Here is a 22,296-nt window from a genome sequence, read left to right on the forward strand (position 1 = left end):
AACGGTCTGCAAAGTCACAAACCCTCAAAGTACACCCTGTAGCAAGTAAAACTCTGACACAGAAAAGACCTGTCTATAGCCGCGTTCACACCAAGTACTTTCCTGTACTTAGTTCCGGCACTAAGAGCCCTGGCGCTTTTAACCCCAGGGCACTTAGTACAGATCGCGTTCACACCGGAGTACTTTGCCCTGAGGGAAGATTACAAGTACAGTAGGTGGCGGTAAGCACCTTAAAGTTGTTTGCAATCCGCTACAAAACAAGAGAAGAAGAAGAAAAACTTCCCGCGTATACTGTCTGTTGTTTACCTTCCGACCTCAGACATGATGGAGATGGAGTCGACTGAAGTTGTGCTGTTTGTGCTCATGTTATACAGCTTTGTAACTTCGTTAATGCGGCCAGAGCCTGAGCCTATTAGGCGTCCGACAAAAATCCGGAGCCGCCACACGTCGAATGCTATAATCGCAAAGTTTCTTCAGCATCAAAGGCAGTTCAAAAGCTTTAGGAAAAGGATTGGCCGACGGAAAGCACACATGACTGCCATGTTTCACCGTAGGATGGCTGATACAGGATCTGTTTAATCGCCATGTCGGTTTTCTTTATTGCACTCTCACGACATAACATTAAATAGAAATATTTTAAATGTAACTAAAGTGTCAGTTGTACATGTCAGTAAACATTGTCAATATAAAATAAAGTGTCAGTTGTACTATATAATAACAGTAATAACAATATAAACTCCCAGCTGTAGGGAGTCTCAGCAGCAAACCCACCTTTATTATATATCTTCCTGAGACCCACTGCATCCGTCTGCCATAAACACTATGCAAACATACATGTTAGTTTTGGCCCATAGTGGACTCCATGTTGTGTTGTGTGAAATGGGGGGGAATTAAAAGTTTAGGTCAAATAATATTTAAAATGATATAAATTATCATATTTGTGTATGTGCCCCTGCCATTCCCCCACAAGGTTGCAACATTGATGATAAATAAATGACAAATAAAGCTTTGCCAGTTTATAACCGATGAAACATGATGGTATCAGAATAATCACTTACATGTGATGTATAGGATGCTACACAGGTCACTAAAGATAAAGTGTCAGGAGAAATAAGCTTAATCGCCATGTCGGTTTTCTTTATTGCACTCTCAAGACATAACATTAAATAGAACAATTTTAAATGTAAATAAAGTGTCAGTTGTACATGTCAGTAAACATTATATATAAAATAAAGTCATAACAGTAATAACAATATAAAATAAACTGTCCCAGGTGTAGGGATATTCTCAGCAGCGTGCAACGTTGTGTGTCGTGTGTCAGTATTTACATTTACAAAAACTATACCAAATAAACTGTTATTAAATGCAGTTTGTCGCTCATCCTGCCGCTGCGCCGACGCTTCCTCATGGCGCAGCGCCCACACTTCATCCTGGTGCTGCTGGCGCTCCATCTGCTGCTTGAACACTTCTGCCTGGCGCTCCATCGAGGTGAGCATCTTGTCCTCCGTTTCCTGGGCCTTGGTGAACAGCACCATCTGATCTCCACGCAGCGACTCATTCACCACGGCACGCCGGTCCTCCAACGCCTGGGCGGTGTCAAAGAAATTCGCATCCCGTGTCCGCTTTCCTAAGAGAGGAAAATAAGCAAGATACAAGATCTGTTTAGTCGGCATGCAGTTTTACAACATACTAGGAATGTTTTTTTGTATTTTCACAAATAGAATTAAGGTTTCACAAATCTGAAACTGTGTTCTAAAGAATCTTTTGACTCTGGGATAATCCAGTCCAGATTTGATGAGTCTAGGTATAGTGGTTTTAGATCAGGACCTGGTCTAATGTGGTCTAATGTGGTCTACATGTAAAAAAAGCACTGAAATCTCCCTTTTTTGTATTTTCACAAATAGAATTAAGGTTTCACAAATCTGAAACTGTGTTATAAAGAATGTTTGGCCTCTCTGGGATAATCCAGTCCAAATAAATCGGCTATGCAGCGATTCAAGAGGTTCAAACACGGAGGATTGTTCCTTTTTGAAGAGTGCTTCATGTATGCTTGAACTTTGTTTAATGTTGTTGAGGCAAGTTAAACATAAAATATGATGAATATTATGAAATAAACATGATTGTGAACATCAGTTCGATGCGTAACGTTCTTTCAAGACAAAGTTACAGTGTGTGTACCTTTGTGTTTGGTTGCTGGTAAGGAGGACGAGCTAGCGCTGTGATCTAGAATGCAAAGCTCGCTTGTTTCCAATCCCGAGAGTTGTCCATCCTCGCCTGAAACACACGATTAGTGCCATGAGTTAGTGAAGCAAATTACAGAAACACTGCACAGTTATTCACAAGTCAAAACGTTTTCAGAGCGGCCGAGAATATCTAGCTAGCTAGATGTAGCTAGCTCGGAGCCTAGCATGGCTAGCTTGATCTACTGAGCAAATAAAAGTACATCTGAGACCATTATTGTGCAGATTAAAACCCCAGTGCATGTAGTTGATTTTACCTTCGTCGTGGTAGTCATCGTTGGCCACTGAATCCGCCGTTTGTAGTCCTGCCTGAGTTTCTTTATTTTGAGCCGGTGGGGCTGTGCACAATTCCCAGGTCGAGTGAAAGCTACCGAACTGGCTTCAGTAGCATTCCCTGGGTCGCCTCCTCGGCGTAGATCTCCAGAAGCGCCGACACCTCCTCATCATTTCTTGATGCTTGCCATAACTGCTTTCAAAAACAAACACAACGCACGGAGCGTTGTGTTTTTGTAGCGAGGAAAAACAATGGCGTCTCCACACAACATTTTCAGAGTTGTACGGGCGTGGTTTGCAATTCGCCCAGCCAATCAGCACTGGGGCACTTTTGGAGCACTTTTCACCCACAGAAAAGTACGCTCTCTGAGCTGGCTCTAAAAATGGGGGTAAAAGTACCCGAGATTAAGTACGATTGTTGGTGTGAACGCGACATAAGGGGTACTCACGGAACTAAAACGCGAAAAGTACGGTGAAAGTACTCCGGTGTGAACGCGGCTTATGCTGCCCCAGAACGCCTCGTTGGACATTTTTCTTTTTCCATTTTTTTCTTCCGGGGGCAATTGACGTCACTAAATCTGGAGACCAATTAGAATGTGGCACGCCCATAGCTATACAACAATAGGCACACCCTCTGCCAGCCGACCATTTACTGTTGGAAGGCTGAAAGGTTCAGTTCCAAATTGTATCCAGTCATGTCAAGAAAGTACTGTGCCCTGAAATGTGAGGGGAAATGACACCAGTAAATCCACCTCACACTGTCCGCTCTTCACACCTCACAGGGCGGACTCGTGAGCTCCGTAATGTCCTGCTAACATGGCACTTAGATTTTATGCAGCATTCTCATCTGTTTGTCATTACTGGTGTCATTTCCTGGTTGCTAACCGACGCCATTGTAAAACATAAAAACTGATGTTCAGCTTTAACGGGAAGGCTGGGAAAGAACTCTGTTAGACAGGGGCGGAGCCTCTCTGGTGGTTGACTAATCAGAACAGAGTGGGCGAGCTGACCAATCAGAGCACACTGGGCTCATAGGGAGGGGGGACAGGAGCTCCAAACAATGCGTGTAGGACAGAGAGTGAATACACATACTATACAGAGATGCTGTTTGAGAAAACGAGGGGTTACGTTACCTACGTATGGTACCCTTAATATATAAACACAGGCGGAGCCCTCTACTGGACTCTATGGGTACTCCCCTTGATCATATCATGCAAGCATTCATCCACTGAGACTTCTATAGACGTAGCCGGCCCCGGAGCGGGCCTACCTGAATGTGCACGCATCTCACCGCATAAAAGGAGGCCTCGCCTCACTTTGCAAATCACAATCTACACTGATATACATTTACACAAATATGTTCCCCTCATTTATTGTAACAAATGTAGATATAGTTTAAAAATAGATTGTAATCAAAACATGTGGTGGTTTGTAGACCATCTGATGCCATTAGTAACAGCACAGGCCCTAAAGCTATTTTCCCTTTCTGTTGGTTTCCATAGTATTTCTGTTAAAGACTCAACCGTCTGTCAGCTTTCTTTTGTGTCTGTCACTGGCCTACTTGTCCTTAACTTACTCTTTAATTGTGTCTGCTGTAGCTCTGAACACCTCTCCTGTGTTCACAGGTCAGTGTCAGGTGTCAGCAGTCATACGTTCTGTGTTGCTGTCTCTGTATCTAGGATGGAGATGTCAGCGGCTGACGGTGGCCTGGGGAGGTCTGCCCACCGCCAGCGCTCTGGCACGGTGAAGAGGAAGAGGTGGGGGGGTTTGAGGCAGCAGTGGAAGCTTCTGGGCCTATTTGAGATCGATGAGCAGCACGAGTTCTACAGCCTGACCTGCATGATGAAGGAGGGTCTGGCAGCAGCCTCCCAAAGCACCATTGATAATGCACCAAGAGTGAGTAGAAAGTGGTCCTGTGAATATAACCAGTTCGATGAAAACAGATATATTTTAATTGCTTGTAACCCACTCCAATGAAAAAAAACAGTAAGTTACTGCACGGTACTGTATTTGCCACAACTTTATCACAGATTGCGTTATAATGGTCTTCTTTTGGAGGGGGGCCACAGGGGGTTCCACGCTCATTGGGCACTGGACCCTGTTGCTCCCCCCTCCTCTCCCTAGAACCTGCATAAGTCCTGCATATCTTAATAATGGCGTGTGTCAAGATGTAATAGATGCATGCTCATATAGAAACAGTGGATCCAGATGTGGGACCAGGGCCTCTGGTCCCACATCTGGTCACGACGACATTACTAAAATGTGGGCTGGCTTTACGCTGAACTCCTGGCAACGTCCCGCCCACCCAACCTATCGTCCCCTATCAGAAACATCACTGTATCAGAAACAATGCGTGACGTGTTTTGGAAGTAATATGGTCTGTGTTTACATTAGCAAGCATCGCTAACACTGCACTTGAGAGAGTATGTGTAAAGAAACCGGGTATAAAAGGTACTGAGCTTGTGGTAAACCCGCGCGAGCGAAAGCGTTATAGCTCCATACTGTTTCAGAAATAATGCTTGATGTGGTTTGGAACCTAATATGGCGTTAAATCACGGCAGCGTTTAGCTGAGTTTCTGCTGGTAGACAGCCTTCTCTTCACAGAGCTCACTGCTTGCATGCGGACGCTCTAAAGGGGCGTGGCCAGAAGCAGCTCCAAAGGGGCGTGGCCAGCAGCAGCTCGGTTACATTTAAATCAGCACTTTTTAAAAATTTGTAACAGGGCTGAAATAGAGGGATATGAGGTATGGCTACAATGGGTGATCTGTTTGGTATTTTGAGCAAAACACTTTGGCTCAAGGGCACCACGGCAGGGCCCAGCAGGTGAACTGGGACCTCTCCAAGCACCAGTCCATACTCCATATTTAGGTCTGGTCGGGGACTTGAACCGGCAACCATGCGGCTCACAGTCCAAGCCCCTACTGACTGAGCCACTGCCTCTTTCCATAAGTAGTTTATATTGTATTGTACTATATTATTATGGTGGCTTTTCTTATGACATTATTGTTTCCAACATAATAATTTTTTAGCCATTATTTGCCGTCAGCTTTATAAAACGTAATTTGTAGATTTGGACGTAACATATTTTTGCTACATTATGTTTGAATGAAGGAACAAGCTCTATGTTTAAAGAAAATACTTTAGTGTATTATCAGAGAAATGAATGGTGAATGAAGGAAAGGTAATGTTGCAGCATGGTCTACATTAGAAGTTCTAATCCATAAAATTGAATTCCTGGTTGTTTTGAGGGCAGCCATGGTTACAGTGGTCAAAGCAAGTGTGTCAGCATGTCCCAACATTGTCATACTTATACATCTATTTAAGCAGATACTGGTATCTGTTAAGAGAGGAGACACAATCATGGTGTTTTCATTATTTGATTAGCTGTAAATGAACACAGTTTTGATACCAGTACGGCTTCTGCTCATGTTCAATGAAATCCACACTCAATCATGGAGTGCTGCAAGGTTCTGTCCTTGGACCCATTTGCTTCTCTCTATATATGTTGTCATTAGGAAATATTATAAGGAACTATTTATCATTAAATACTGACAAAAAAAAAGTCATTTTACTTGGCCCCAAACAGGAAAAAGGACCACATCACTCCAATGTTAGCAGCTCTACACTGGCTCCCAGTAAAGTCCATAATCAAATGTAAAACTTTTCTTCTAACCTACAAAGCCCTAAATGGAAAGGCACCATCATACCTAAAATATATTTGAATCCCCTAATGTCCCTCATTATGCTCCAAGAGTGCAGGTCTTCTAATCATTTAATGTATTTTATGAATGAAGCCTTCTGCATTCAGAAAGCAGTCATCTCTCGGTGTGAAAAGTGTGAAATAAACACCCTCTGATTTTCAGATTATAAAAAGAAAAGAGATTTGGTGACGTAAAACACATGAGCACTAACGTTTAGTTCAGAGTTAAAGATCACACCAAGGTTTATTTTCCTACAGAATTTAATGTAGGGGCAATTATCTTCTCTCTGAGCCTTAACACGTAGAAATATTTTGTAACCTACATCTGTATAAGATTTTGTGACATTCAGACATTGATATGAAACATTGTGAAAGAGCTTCCTCTAACACAGCGGTCTTCAAAGTGTGAGGCGCCAGAGAGCTTCAGGGGAGGCGCAGCGTGAGAAAAAAATAACGAGAAACAGTGAAATCTAGCTAGTTAACTTCAGCTAACTTTATGCGAGCGGCAACATGGATCGATTTTTAGTGAAGTTACCTAAAGTGAAAGAGGAGACAGCGTCTGGCAGAAAACGTCAGCTTTGTTTTGAAATAAAAGTTGTGGCTCATCGGACATTTTTGAGAGAAAATCCCTAATGTCCGAGTGCAAGTGAATGCAGCACGAGACGCGAGCCTTGTAACCCCTCCCCCGGCCCTGGCGCGAGCGAGGAAATGTGATTGGCGGCGATTTCATTTGAACGGGACGGCGAATTCGGACCCAAGTACTGAAGGAATGAGGTATCTACAATGACAGAGAAGAGACTGTGAAGTTTGGCTGTACTCAGCATTGAACCAAAACGCACTAAAGCTTTAGATCTTAATAAGTTTGTGAGGCGTTTTGCTGAACAAGATGGTAATCGCCACATTCAGCTGTTATAGGCATGCCAACTTGATGCTGTGCTCACGGATGACTCGATGAGCATAAAAACCTGTTAAGATGATGACCTTACGTGTGTAAATATATTTTTTTCTTTGTGGGGGTCTGCCCCCAAAAAACTGTTTTAAGTCTTGAGAAAGTCAAATAAGACTGTGTGTAAAACTACACTGCCCAGCCAAAAGAAAGTAACCACTTTGATTTAACTAGGCCAGTAGGTAAGGGCATTCCACTGGATAATAATACCCCTGCATTACAGCAACAACAACAATAATAATAATAATAATAATAATAATAATAATAATAATAATAATAATAATAATAATAATAATAGCAATAATAATTGGGAGGGGGGGCGCGGCTGTTCTTATGTTCTCTGAGGGGAGGCTCACCTTCCCACACTTTGAAAACCCCTGCTCTAACAAGTTATTTTCCTCCTTCATGGGAAAATGAACAAATAGCATGGCTGAAAAGAATCCCCTCATAAACAAGGCTTGGAGAGCGGTATGCAGCCCACCCTGCTGCTGAATGAACGGTCACATGACCTTAATCCCAACCAACACACTGCTGAGTCAGCTGGCTGTTGCATGACAACAACTGTTGTGTTGTATCTGCAGAGTCCCTAAAACACAACAGAACACCCCCCCCCCCACACACAAGCCAAATATTACTTTTGACAGAAAACATACAGTTGCTAAAGATTCTTTACCCCTTCCCTTTGTTTAATACATTACTTCGTTCAAATATAACAGATAAAGTTTAATTTTGACATACATTTTCACACAATTCCTGGTTATGTGGTTTTTGTCCACAGTATTCACTGTTACATGTCTGATATGTGTAATATGTAATGAAAAGCGCTTTGAGCATTCGGAAAAGCGCACTAATAAATGTAATGAATTATTATTATTATTATTATCATTATGTGACTAAAAAGGTTGGTACCTGGCTGCAGGGATTAGACACAGGAACACTGTGTTTTAAGGTCCAACACACATGATGTGTGATAAGATGGGCTCACAGGGAGGATGTCCAGTGATGTTAAGTAACTCAATCAATCAAAGTTTATTTATATAGCCCAATATCGCAAATCTTGTACATTTGTCTCAGTGGACTTTACAGTTTGTACAGAATATTAATACGAACTAGAGAAAGCAATTCCTGAAGAAATTGCTAGTGGGAATGTTTTATGCTGAAAAGCTGACGCTAAACTGCTATGCTGAAATGTAATGTGTAAGAAGAAAGTGAAGAATTTAGATTGAAATGATACATGAACACTGGGGGCTTGAATGTGTGATGAGGGAAGAAAAGAAAGTAAAAAGGCTTGGAAAAGCAGCAGAATATTTGAACTGCAAACTTTTGAACTAACTTGATGGTGAATGATCTGTCGCCATGGCAACGGCATTTGATGACACCCCATAATACGCTTAGATGTATTGATGGCTGCATCGTTACCAAACCTGTGAAGTTTTGGGCCGTTTGGAACATTTTCACTGAAGTTATGAGAAAACCGTGTTTCATGGCGAGCATTGTGTTGCCATGGCAACGGCATTTGAAGAAACCCCATAATTGACGTAGAGCTGTTGAGGGCTGGACCGGTGATATACAAGCGAAGTTTCGGGGACGATCGGACCGTTTCCATTGGACTTACAGCGACATCGTGCTTCATGGCGAGTGGTCTGTCGCCATGGCAACGGCATTTGATGACACCCCATAATACGCTTAGATGCGTTGATGGCTGCATCGTTACCAAACCTGTGAAGTTTGGGCCGTTTGGAACATTGTGTGTGAGAGAGAGAGAGAGAGAGAGAGAGAGAGAGAGAGAGAGAGAGAGAGAGAGAGAGAGAGAGAGAGAGAGAGAGAGAGAGAGAGAGTGTGTGTGAGAGGGTGTGTGTCTGTGTGTGTCAGAGAGAGAGAGAGAGAGAGAGAGAGAGAGAGAGAGAGAGAGTGTGTGTGAGAGAGTGTGTGTCTGTGTGTTTGTGAGAGAGAGAGTGTGTGTGAGAGAGAGAGAGAGGGAGAGAGAGTGTGTGTCTGTGTTTGTGAGAGAGAGAGAGAGAGAGAGTGTGTGAGAGAGAAAGAGAGAGAGAGTCTGTGTTTGTGAGAGAGAGAGTGTGTCTGTGTGTTTGTGAGAGAGAGAGAGAGAGAGAGAGAGTGTGTGTGTGTGTGTGTGTGTGTGTGTGTGTGAGTATGAAATGAACAGTTAGAACTGACTGCTGTCAGTTGGAGTGATGACATCATCGTGTTCCATTACACAGGTGTTTATAGTTGAGCTAACGAGCTCTGTAGAGATCAAAGGTTTGCATTGTTCTGAATGAGAGATAAAGCTCTTACATGTGAACGTTTTGTGGAAGAACCATAACAGATATCTGTGAAAATTCAAAACGTGAAGCATGCCAAGGAAGTTGAGTATCTGAAGTGTAACTTTTGTGTACTTTCGGGTTAATAATGTGGCCTTTTTGGCAGTTTAACTAAATGTGTGCGGCTGCTGCTGTGAGGAAATATCAGCCTGAAATTACAATGGGTTTTAATGGAGACATGTTGAACGTTTTTGTCACTTCATGCCCTCAAGAGGCATTTTGTTTAATTATTTTTGCTTTGAGGTGGGGTAGGTAATTTTGGAGAAACCAGCTCGAGATCGCTAGAATTTGAAAATACACAGCCGGAAAAAATCTGCCACTTCCTTACAGAGCCCCTCCTCCAACACACACGAACGCGCACATGACCAATGAGGGCACGAGATAAGTTTGTGCACAGATGGAAGGCTGACAGGCAGGTAGGCCATCCAGTTATTTTAGCCGGGCCGGCTAAAATGATTGGTCGTGCTTTTTACAGTACTACGGCTTCCACAGATGACATTTTTTTATGGATTTTTTGTCAAAGCACTTAAGATATTCATTGCTATCGGGATGTTGAGAGCATTCAATGGAATATAACAAAAAGTGTATCTCGAGCCGGTTTCTCAAACTTACCTACCCCACCTTTAATTATTTGTCATTTTTCAAGCTACGAGATATTTTCCTACGTTTGTCATGACAAATTATGTCTCAGGAATGTACTGTAGGGTTTGGGAATTATGGCAGTTTTAAAAAAAAATATGAAGGCAAATTTCAAGATTTCCTACCCTCTAGCTGTGACATCACGCACTCTAGTTAATGTTAAAATCTGAAGATAGCCTTTTTACCAAGGTCTGAACAATGTTTAATATCTCTAAAAGTAAGAATCAGATTTAAAAGTTGTGTTACACGAATAATGTCAGAAAGATGTGTAACATTTTAAAGTTGGAATGAGGTTTCTGAGTGAAAGTATGAATGAACAGTTAGCAGTTGAAGTCACATGAAGATTGTTCAAGTCTGAAGATTTTCTCCATTGACTTCAATGGTTAAAAATGTGATGAATTATGGGATGTATCTCTGGAATTATGAAAGTTATGAATGATAAAAGTAATAGCCTGCAATTCCCGACCGAGCTGAACGTTTTGATGTTTGAACGGAGTTTCTGCGATGTTGAATGTGGGAGGAGAAGAGGGCCACAATAAGTCGGTGGAATAATACACTTTTTGTCCGTAGCATAACATATAGTAGGAATGCTGTATCAGCATTCCCACCAAATAACTAGGTTAGTAGGTACATTTACTCTACTGTTCCAATACTCTACTAAATTACAATGTTGAAGTACTTTACTTGAATATTTCCACATTATGTTACTTTGTAATTGTACCCCACTACAAAGGCAAATGGTATACTATTACTCCACTACATTTATTGAATACCTTGAGTTACTTTACAGATTTGGATTGATGATCAGAAATATAATCAACTCTTAAATCAGACTTAAGTTCCACCTGGTGTAAATTCACAAGCTACCCTGCACGTATACAAAGTCATTAAAACTAGCTGCACCTTTACCAGCTTTGATAACACTTTAATGATCAATCATTATAAAACATATCATATATATTATTCTGAAATGGACCAATCTGCACAATGACTACTTTTACTTTTGCTACTTTAAGTGTATTTTGATGCCAATACTTTTACTTTTACTTACACAAGTACTACTATTACTACTACTACTTTTGAATGCAGGACTTTTACTCGTAACAGAGTATTCCTACACTCTGGTACTTCTACTTTTATCTACAGGTCCCATGTCATGGCCATTTCTACTGATCATAATTCCATGGTTGAGGTCTACTAGAATAGATTTACATTGTTCAATGTTCCAAACTCACATCGGTTTCTCATACAGCATCTCTGTATAGTATGTGTATTCACTCTCTGTCCTAAACGGCTTGTTGGAGCTCCTGCCCCCCCCTCCCTATGAGCCCACTGTGCTCTGATTGGTCAGCTCGCCCACTCTGTTCTGATGAGTCCACCACCGTTACAGCGGAACATCAGTGATTATGTGTTACAATGGCGTTAACAACCAGAAAATGACACCAGTAATGACAAACAGATGAGAATGCTGCGTGGGGTCTGGGTGCCGTGTTGGCGGGACGTTGTGCGGCTCGCTGCTGCGAGGAGCGGACAGTGTGAGCTGGGTTACTGGTGTAATTTGCTGGTTGCTGCGTGGGGTGAGGGGGCTGCAGCACCCCCATCTGCGAGGCTCCACTAGCACCCGCACCCCCAAACGCAGCGCACCTACAGTGTAAGCGCGCCACAGTTTCGCCGCTGCGCGGCTCCACTAGCACCCCCCCCCCCCCCAGCGCGTCACAGTTTTGCCGCTGAGAGAGTGTGTGTGTGTGAGGAGCTCCATGGCTCCATTTAGGTATGGGCACGTCACTGTACCCAGCAAAAATCTCCAACGAGGCGTTCTGGGGCAGCATAGACAGGTATTTTCTGTGTTCGAGTTTTACTCGCTACAGGGTACACTTTGAGGGTTTGTGACTTTGCAAACCGTTTACATGCATAAAAACCTTCATAACACACAAGAGGACGGGTAGTGACCGGAAAAGCATGACATGGGACCTTTAAGTACAAGATCTGAATACTTCTCCCACCTCTAGTCGGGACTCAGTAAAGTTCCTCTCACGGATGTGTCTTCGTGAACGTGGGCCATGTCATGTTGGGAAAAGGTCTCAAGCACGTAGAGTTTTGTCCATCAGACTGCCAGACAGTGAGGCATGTTTTTATCATAACCTACTGTTATACATAGTACTAGACCGACTAGAAAACTGGGTGGGACTTTCGGCAACAGTTCTAAATTGGTTTGAATCCTACTTAAAGGACAGAAAAAACGTTGTTTCTATAGATAATTACACATCTGAGTTGACGACAAATATGACATGTGGGGTACCTCAAGGCTCCATCTTGGGGCCTCTTCTCTTTAACATCTACATGCTACCACTGGCTCAGATAATGAAAAACAACAAAATAAGTTACCATAGCTATGCGGATGACACACACATTTACATAACCATTTCACCAGGAGACTATGCTCCAATTCAAACACTGAGTAAGTGCATTGAACAAATCAATGACTGGATGTGTCAGAACTTTCTCCAATTAAACAAAGATAAAACTGAGGTAATGATTTTTGGAGCCAAGGCAGAAGGTATAAAAGTTAGCGCTGAGCTTCAGTCTGCAATGTTCAAAACAACAGATAAAGCCAGAAATCTAGGTGTAGTCATGGACTCTGACCTGAGTTTCAACAGTCACATTAAAGGGCCCATGTCATGGCCATTTCCACTGATCATAATTACATTGTTGAGGTATACTAAAATAGATTTATACTGTGCAATTTTCCAAACTCACATTGGTTTCGCATACAGCATCTCTGTCAAGCATGTGTATTCAGCAGTATTCACTTTCTCCACTAAACGACTCGTTGGAGCTCTTGCCCCCCCCTCCCTGTGAGCCTAGTGTGCTCCGATTGGTCAGCTCGGCCACTCGTTCTGATTAGTCAACCACCAGAGAGGCTGCGCCCATGTCTAACAGTGCTTTTCCCGGCTGCTCTCAGCGTAACATCAGTCTTATCATGGCGTCGGCACAGCCGTATATTTTATATACATATATATTTTTAACTGTTGTTATAGAAGAGTGTGACGGCCCCAGGGCCTTTGTCTTACGATGGGGTGGAGCTGAAGAGGCTAATCAGCACGATCACGGACACCTCCGGACACTACGGCCCCAGTCTCTCTCCAAAGCGGCTGCAGGAAGACTAACTCTGCGATCCTCTCAACCACCTCTCTCCATTTACCACAATAAATGTGCCGTGGTTTTGTAAACTCGTGTATGTCTCCTTGTCTTTGTGGCCTACGAGCCGCTCATAACAAAGAGTAAGTTATTTTTACCCGTTATAAACTACTACTGTTTGATGAGAAATCAAATCATGGTTTGCTATATATGAATTCAGGGAAGAAAGGATAGGCCTACTAAGTATTTCCATTAAACTTTATTTTTAGAAATGTACAAAATGAACATAAATATACATATATACACGGTATATCATCCATTCCTCCTCCTCGCATCTTGCCTGTGCACAGTCGGTGCGGTGCCTTTTAGCACGACGCCTCAGTAGTAGTAGAAGTGCCTTTTAGCACGTCATGGATTGTCCGCCAGGATCTGGCTGGACGAAATCAAATGCAAATCACAAAATATTAGAGAAACTTAGTTGTTTTAGATTCGTTAGTAGTAGTTGTGTAATGAACAGCTTGCCTGCTAATATGCTAACCTAGCTTTGTTTACCTTGGTAGCTAACACGATATGAACGTTAGCTTGGAGGAAAGGCAACTATAATGCAGTGTAATAAAACTACTATGAACAAAAGCTAGTGGTTCATATTAGGCTAGCAATAACATGTTTATAATTGCAATCGTATACGGGTATTCTGCTACCATACAATGTAACTTGCATGAATACATTGTTTTGCGCTAGCATACAGCTAGCCTCGTTAGCTACATGCAGTATATGTACGGTCACAATGTACGGTAAATCACAGTACAGTATACTGTATGAGTATTCCGTGTGTGTGACTGCAGACATTCTCCTGCTATGAGATACATGTATGCAAGGCCATCTGCTGATATTAGAGTTGATATATGGAAACTCTAGCAACTTAGTTAGCACAGTTAGCACTGTGTCAATGGCTTAGCAGTCCAACACAGTTTACACATTTAAACAGTCTTGTTTGATAAATACACAAATAACAATGCAAACTTACAGGTTGTATACCCAGATCTTCCCCTGCTCCAAACGGTCCAAACAAGCTGTGCATATCCGGCCTCAAACTGGGCAATGTTTTGGAAGCTTTCGTCTGTGAAATGCCGGTTCTTCGAACCTCTGGAGGAGGAACACGCCGCTGCTGGTGTGGCCATAGCTCTTCGGGATTGGTCCATTTCGTTCCGGGTACCGCATGACATCATGCGGTACCCGGAAGAATCAAATGGGCAGTGACGTATCTCCAACGAGGCGTTTTGGGGAGGTATTTTCTGTGTTAGAGTTTTACTTGCTACAGGGTGTACTTTGAGGGTTTTGACTCTGCACACCGTTTACATGCATAAAAACCTTCATAACACACAAGGGGACGGGTAATAACCGGAAAAGCATGACATGGGAGCTTTAAAACAATTACTAAATCAGCCTACTATCACCTTAAGAATGTCACAGCAGGATTTGGAAAAACTTGTCCATGCTTTTATCTTCAGTAGACTCGACTACTGTAATGGTGTCTTCACAGGTCTCACTAAAAAATCTATTAGACAGCTGCAGCTAATTTCAGCCCTGTTTATTTGTAACAGGGCTGAAATAGAGGGATATGAGGCATGGCTACAATGGGTGATCTGTTTGGTATTTTGAGCAAAACACTTTTGCTTAAGGGCACCACGGCAGGGCCCAGGAGGTGAACTGGGACCTCTCCAAGCACCAGTCCATACTACATATTTAGGTCTGGTCGGGGACTTGAACCAGCGACCATGTGGCTCACAGTCCAAGCCCCTACTGACTGAGCCACTGCCTCTTTCCATAATAGGTTTATATTGTATTGTACTATATTATTATGGTGGCTTTTCTTATGACATTATTGTTTCTAACGTAATCATTTTTAGCCCGTATTTGCAGTCAGCTTTATAAAACGTAATTTGTAGATTTGGACGTAACATATTTTTGCTACATTATGTTTGAATGAAGGAACAAGCTCTATGTTTAAAGAAAATACTTTAGTGTATTATCAGAGAAATGAATGGTGAATGAAGGAAAGGTAATGTTGCAGCATGGTCTACATTAGAAGTTCTAATCCATAAAATTGAATTCCTGGTTGTTTTGAGGGCAGCCATGGTTACAGTGGTCAAAGCAAGTGTGTCAGCATGTCCCAACATTGTCATACTTATACATCTATTTAAGCAGATACTGGTATCTGTTAAGAGAGGAGACACAATCATGGTGTTTTCATTATTTGATTAGCTGTAAATGAACACAGTTTTGATACCAGTACGGCTTCTGCTCATGTTCAATGAAATCCACACTCAATCATGGAGTGCCGCAAGGTTCTGTCCTTGGACCCATTTGCTTCTCTCTATATATGTTGTCATTAGGAAATATTATAAGGAACTATTTATCATTAAATACTGACAAAAAAAAAGTCATTTTACTTGGCCCCAAACAGGAAAAAGGACCACATCACTCCAATGTTAGCAGCTCCCAGTAAAGTCCATAATCAAATGTAAAACTTTTCTTCTAACCTACAAAGCCCTAAATGGAAAGGCACCATCATACCTAAAATATATTTGAATCCCCTAATGTCCCTCATTATGCTCCAAGAGTGCAGGTCTTCTAATCATTTCATGTATTTTATGCAACCCGGTATCACGGCAAGACGTGAACATGTGACGATCTACCATGCTGGGAGACGTGAATATGTCACGGTTTCGTCCCTTCAAACGTGACAGTTACACGGTATTGTTAACATGGCCCAACCAGTGGAGAAATACCCGGAAGTGCCAAGCAAATGGTCTACCGCGCCTATTGGTCGGTTTTTATTGTCAAAATGAGATGTTTTTAATTTATTTTTTAATCGTCACACTCGATTTCGCCGATTTTCTTGTTGCCCTAGCTGGTCGACACCTCTTTTAGCAGAAACAAAGGCTACATTAATGTATTAAATCGATGTTAATCCATGTGTGTGGATCATAGACTGGTGTGGATGTGGAATTAACGGACGTGACGTTGTGCGATTGCGTTGCCAGGCAACGCAATTTACAAACTCTTCAACTACAACCCTAATTATATTTAAAAACATTTTAGAAGGCCTCACGAAATACTTTAATGTAAATCAAAATGTAAATGTGAAGGGATGTGTGTAATGTACTGTATGTGGTGATTGACATTATTCACCCACGGATCTATGGGTTGGGGGTATTGTTCCGCACGGACATTTTAGTTAAACGGACTTACTGTTGATGTGAAATCCGAAAGAAAATTTAAAAATAATACTTTATTCCGAGTTTGCTTGCTTTTCTCTTTGGAGGTCATCACATAACGGCATTGTAATACACGGTTCGGCTGCATTAAATATTACATATCTGCCGTAGTTCTGTATGTATAGAGCCCTGATGAGAAGACTTCTGGACAAACAGGAAGCACTGCCGCCAAAACTGAAAACGTGACGTGGATCATAAATATATCAGCAATTAAACAACATCTTACATTTCTTTTCACACAATACGTCTCCTTGCAGTATCAATACTAATTCGGCTGACTTTTATATTTGATCCAATTGGTAGATAGGTTATATTTACACCATAACGGTGCACAGCTGATATAAAAGGACTTGTCGTTTTTAAAGATATTACTGATTTTCTTTGAATATAAGAATGTAAATACTGAGTTGAGAGAATAGTCAGGGGTTTTGGGTGATGGGAGACACATCTATGGATTCAGAATTTCAATAGCTTACTGTTAAATGACGGATATACCTTTCTGTCTGTGATGTTTTACAAATCAGATATTAGAAGTAAAACATGTGAAATAATATAGCAATATCCTGTACAATTATGTGAAAACATGAATAAAACTACACATTTTCAGATGTTATACATACACAAGTGTCCTACACTAATAATACAAAGTTATTATGGCTGTGTGTACCTTGTGTGCACCGCCTAGTGGTTAAAGCACGTTATTGAATTAGTTGTGTATGATATGTCAATGAACCTTAGAAAATCTTGAAATCTTGAAAGGGATATGCAAAATAGCCATTATATACAGTCTTTAATTAACTATTAGTAGAGAATAACGAGTAATCAATATACTTTATAGGGATCTGCAGATAAATGTTTAGTCTTCTCAAGCAGCAACTATCAAATATCTCTCCTGATTGTTGGCACTTGACAATCACCTTTCCCTGAATTTTACTCAGGTGTAACTAAAGCCTGATTTAAGGGTTGTTTATATTTCACATCATTAATCAGAATCTGCAAAGTAACTAAAATAAATGTAGTGGAGTAAAAATACCAGGTTAACCTCTGAATTGTAGTGGAGTAGAATTGCTGTTTTGTTTAGTAATGGATATTGAATATGGAATAAAGGTTTTGACCAGACCTGGTGTAACAATAATCAAAAAGGACATTAAAAGAGCTCCAGATGTCAATGATCTAAACAAAACAGTACACCTGAAATGTATATTTAAATACTTTATTAAGGGCAGTGAATTAGTTTTTTCTGTATGTTTTTCAAATCAGTGTTATACAGTAGGCTAAGTGTCATAGACAGTGTTACATTGCTATTATTATCCTTAAAATATATATAAAACAAAACCACTTATGATCTTTTTTTTGGGTGGTTTACTAATGACAGTTAATTCTGTTTCTGCTATTGATGGTTTCATTTTTGTGAAAAATAATAAAATAATAAAATTCAATAACGTGCTTTAACCACTAGATGTGCCTTTCTATCAGCTGTGCACCGTTATGGTGTAAATACAGCCTATCTACCAATTGGATCAAATATAAAAGTCAGCCGAATTAGTTTTGATACTGCAAGGAGACGTATTGTGTGAAAAGAAATGTAAGATGTTGTTTAATTGCTGATATATTTATGATCCACGTCACGTTTTCAGTTTTGGCTGCAGTGCTTCCTGTTTGTCCAGAAGTCTTCTCATCAGGGCTCTATACATACAGAACTACGGCAGATATGTAATATTTAATGCAGCCGAACCGTGTATTACAATGCCGTTATGTGATGACCTCCAAAGAGAAAAGCAAGCAAACTCGGAATAAAGTATTATTTTTAAATTTTCTTTCGGATTTCACATCAACAGTAAGTCCGTTTAACTAAAATGTCCGTGCGGAACAATACCCCCAACCCATAGATCCGTGGGTGAATAATGTCAATCACCACATACAGTACATTACACACATCCCTTCACATTTACATTTTGATTTACATTAAAGTATTTCGTGAGGCCTTCTAAAATGTTTTTAAATATAATTAGGGTTGTAGTTGAAGAGTTTGTAAATTGCGTTGCCTGGCAACGCAATCGCACAACGTCACGTCCGTTAATTCCACATCCACACCAGTCTATGATCCACACACATGGATTAACATCGATTTAATACATTAATGTAGCCTTTGTTTCTGCTAAAAGAGGTGTCGACCAGCTAGGGCAACAAGAAAATCGGCGAAATCGAGTGTGACGATTAAAAAATAAATTAAAAACATCTCATTTTGACAATAAAAACCGACCAATAGGCGCGGTAGACCATTTGCTTGGCACTTCCGGGTATTTCTCCACTGGTTGGGCCATGTTAACAATACCGTGTAACTGTCACGTTTGAAGGGACGAAACCGTGACATATTCACGTCTCCCAGCATGGTAGATCGTCACATGTTCACGTCTTGCCGTGATACCGGGTTGATTTTATGAATGAAGCCTTCTGCATTCAGAAAGCAGTCATCTCTCGGTGTGAAAAGTGTGAAATAAACACCCTCTGATTTTCAGATTATAAAAAGAAAAGAGATTTGGTGACGTAAAACACATGAGCACTAACGTTTAGTTCAGAGTTAAAGATCACACCAAGGTTTATTTTCCTACAGAATTGAATGTAGGGGCAATTATCTTCTCTCTGAGCCTTAACACGTAGAAATATTTTGTAACCTACATCTGTATAAGATTTTGTGACGTTCAGACATTAATATGAAACATTGTGAAAGAGCTTCCTCTAACAAGTTATTTTCCTCCTTCATGGGAAAATGAACAAATAGCATGGCTGAAAAGAATCCCCTCATAAACAAGGCTTGGAGAGCGGTATGCAGCCCACCCTGCATATCGCAGGGTGGGCTTTATTGTTTCTTTTATTATCTTTGCTTTTTAATGACTGTTTTTAAATGCCATTGTCTTAATGTCTTTCATTGTTGTAAAGCACTTTGAATTGCCTTGTGTTGAAAGGTGCTATATAAATAAACTTGCCTTGCCTTACTGAAAAAACTGGTAATGTTGGGTTTTTATTTTCAGAAAAGGAACAGGAAACCTTTCAGCTGGCTCTGTTTGAAGTGTTCTACTATGGTGACGTAGTTCACATGCATGCTGTCTCGACTCTGTGTAAAAACACTAACAACTATGAAACAGACTAACTCTGCTAACAGAGACACTCGGCCTATTTTATGATCCCTGAACGTCAACAACAATCCGGTCCCAGCTGTGTGCGTCACTTTTTTTGTTCCATTGTGTTTATTAAATTTGTAAAAGCTGTCCAAGTTTCCTCACATTGGTGAATGTTTTCTAAATGTATGTGTTGTCACGTTGCTGAAGATGTTTCTTCATTTTTTGTTTTGGCACATTTGTGTTTCTGTATTTGCATCGTTTTATGAAAGTGCACTTGTTTCTCTTGGAAGTGTTTTGTGCCGTTGTAGCCCCGTTGCACCTGTTGGCCACCGTACATTGTCCCGTACACATCACTGTGACTTTATGATCTTTTATCTTGGCTTTTATAAGACTAAGCAGCATTGGTATATTCACATAGCTATGCTGGGTAAACTCCCTTACTCTTAATAACATATGTCATGATTTTCACTTTACTTAGTAGCTGTTAATGGTTTTATCTTCCTCAGAGAGTTTAAAGCTCTGATTGAAAAGAAAATGTTTTTTTACCAAAAAGTGTAATTGTTATTCCTCAATTGAAATTTGAATAATGTATTTCATGTCATATGTTCATGTTGTTTGTAACATGCTCTTTTTTTATTGGTCCTTTGTCTGATTTTCACATACTTTATTATATATTTTTGTAACTTTTGGAGAATTAATCACATTTTTTATTTATTTTATATATATTTGGCTTTGCAACTATACTCTCCTATTACATTGGGGTATCAATCCAGCCCACCCCTTCTTTAACAGTGGTTTGCTTGCAGGTACGAGATGGCCGCTTGATTAAAAATGAAACATCACTCCAGACGACACGGTCCCCTGGGGGGGGGGGGCTGTGGCAGAGAGCAGGCACATGTCAGCACTCAGTGGGCCTTTGTGGAGCCTGTGTTGCTGCAGATCCCATTGTGGCTTGAACTCACTCTAGCTTGATTTTTAGCTACGCTCGTGTCAGTCCACCACTTTCGATCCATCCTTAGTTTTTGGTCCCTGAGGATGAATCCTAATGACTCAGATGATCCTCTGACGCCACCAGCAGGTCATGGTTTTCACTCTTCCTGTGAATATCATCATGAGACTACAGTTCTGCTGCTACTGCTCTGTGATGCAAGCTCTGTATCATTCATCATTCATCACACCATTTAGTCTGCCAAAACAGGAAACGCTAGTCAATTGTACTTGTATTCACTTGTTTTCTGTGTTGTGATATGTTATTATGGGGCATGGAAAATGATGTCCCATCGTACTTATTAACAACATTTTTGGATTACTTTTTTCAGCCAGGCATTTCAAATCTTTCATTTGGCCACAGTGCTTAGTCAGCAGGGATTATTGATTTGCAGCAGCAATAGTGTTTGTATTAAAGGAGAGGTGTCATGCTTTTCCGGTTATTACCCGTCCCCTTGTGTGTTATGAAGGTTTTTATGCATGTAAACGGTGTGCAGAGTCAAAACCCTCAACGTACATGCTGTAGGGAGTAAAACTCTAACACAGAAAATACCTCCCCAAAACGCCTCGTTGGAGATACGTCATTGTCCATTGTTTACTTCCTGGGTATCGCTACGTTGGGATACCCAGTAGCCACGCCCAGAGCTATGACGCGATACGGTCATGCGGTACCCGGAACCAAATGGACCAATCCGTGGAGCCGTTACGTTACGTCCGCGGAGCCGTTACGTTAAGCCCCCGCTGATTGGTCCAAATTGACCAATCCACGGACTTCCTCACACACACACACAGTGCAGGCAGCTCTGCTGATTTCTCCTCCCTGGCTGCAGGCTGATAACAGACAGTTGGGATCGCGGTGATATTCTCTCTGCAGACCCATTCTCACAGCGTTTAGCAACCTTTTTCTTACTCAATATCAAGCCACACTTATTGTTTTTACTTCGGCTGTGACTTTGTGTGTGCTCAGGATGAGTTTGGCTGTGTTTCGCTAACAAGGAAACAACACCTCCACGGAGCTCAGCGCGATTCACAACGTCCCGACCAATCAGAGCACACTGTGCTCACAGGGAGGGTGGGGGCTGGAGCTATTGGAGCTACAACGAGCCGTTAAAGGCAGAGAGTGAAATTCAGTGAATACAAGTAGTTTACAGAGATGCTGTATGAGAAACCAATGTGAGTTTGGAAAATCTATTCTAGTAGACCTCAACAATGGAATTATGATCAGTGGAAATGGCCATGACACCTCTCCTTTAATTTCCATTCCTCTTTTCAAATACTTAGTTTCTATACAATGAATTTACTTTATGTATATACTGTATCTAAAACCTGCAGATATATGTACAACAGTTACTGTATATATACCTTAATTTAGCTTAATGATTAAATAATGAATCCTTCTAATCTTAATGGCATCTCTGCACTTTCTCCCGCTCTAGAATGAACTGTCTGATGAGGATTACAGATTAGAGGACCCTCAGATTCATAAGGTAGGTGGATGATGTGTCTCCATCACTATCAGGCCTCAAATTCATTATTCTTGTTTTCACCAACAGTATATAGTTAGCAGGCTTGGGGAGTAACTGATTACATGTAATGAGATGACGTAATCAGGATACAAAAAAGGTAACATTATTCAATAGAGATTACTA

The 22,296-nt window shown here is 41.1% G+C and overlaps 1 protein-coding gene across 1 annotated transcript in view; it reads left to right on the plus strand.

Annotated features, from left to right (window-relative positions):
* pip5kl1 (phosphatidylinositol-4-phosphate 5-kinase-like 1) overlaps nt 1-22,296 on the plus strand; it is a 63,865-nt gene that overhangs the window by 8,166 nt on the left and 33,403 nt on the right. The window contains exons 2-3 of the mRNA XM_034133070.1: nt 4,193-4,409; nt 22,084-22,134. Coding sequence (XP_033988961.1) covers nt 4,194-4,409; nt 22,084-22,134 — 267 coding nt within the window. The 5' untranslated portion in view covers nt 4,193. The remainder of the gene's footprint in view (nt 1-4,192; nt 4,410-22,083; nt 22,135-22,296) is intronic.

This window comes from Trematomus bernacchii, unplaced genomic scaffold, assembly GCF_902827165.1.
Source record: "Trematomus bernacchii unplaced genomic scaffold, fTreBer1.1, whole genome shotgun sequence".
NCBI classification, from domain to species: Eukaryota; Metazoa; Chordata; class Actinopteri; order Perciformes; family Nototheniidae; genus Trematomus; species Trematomus bernacchii.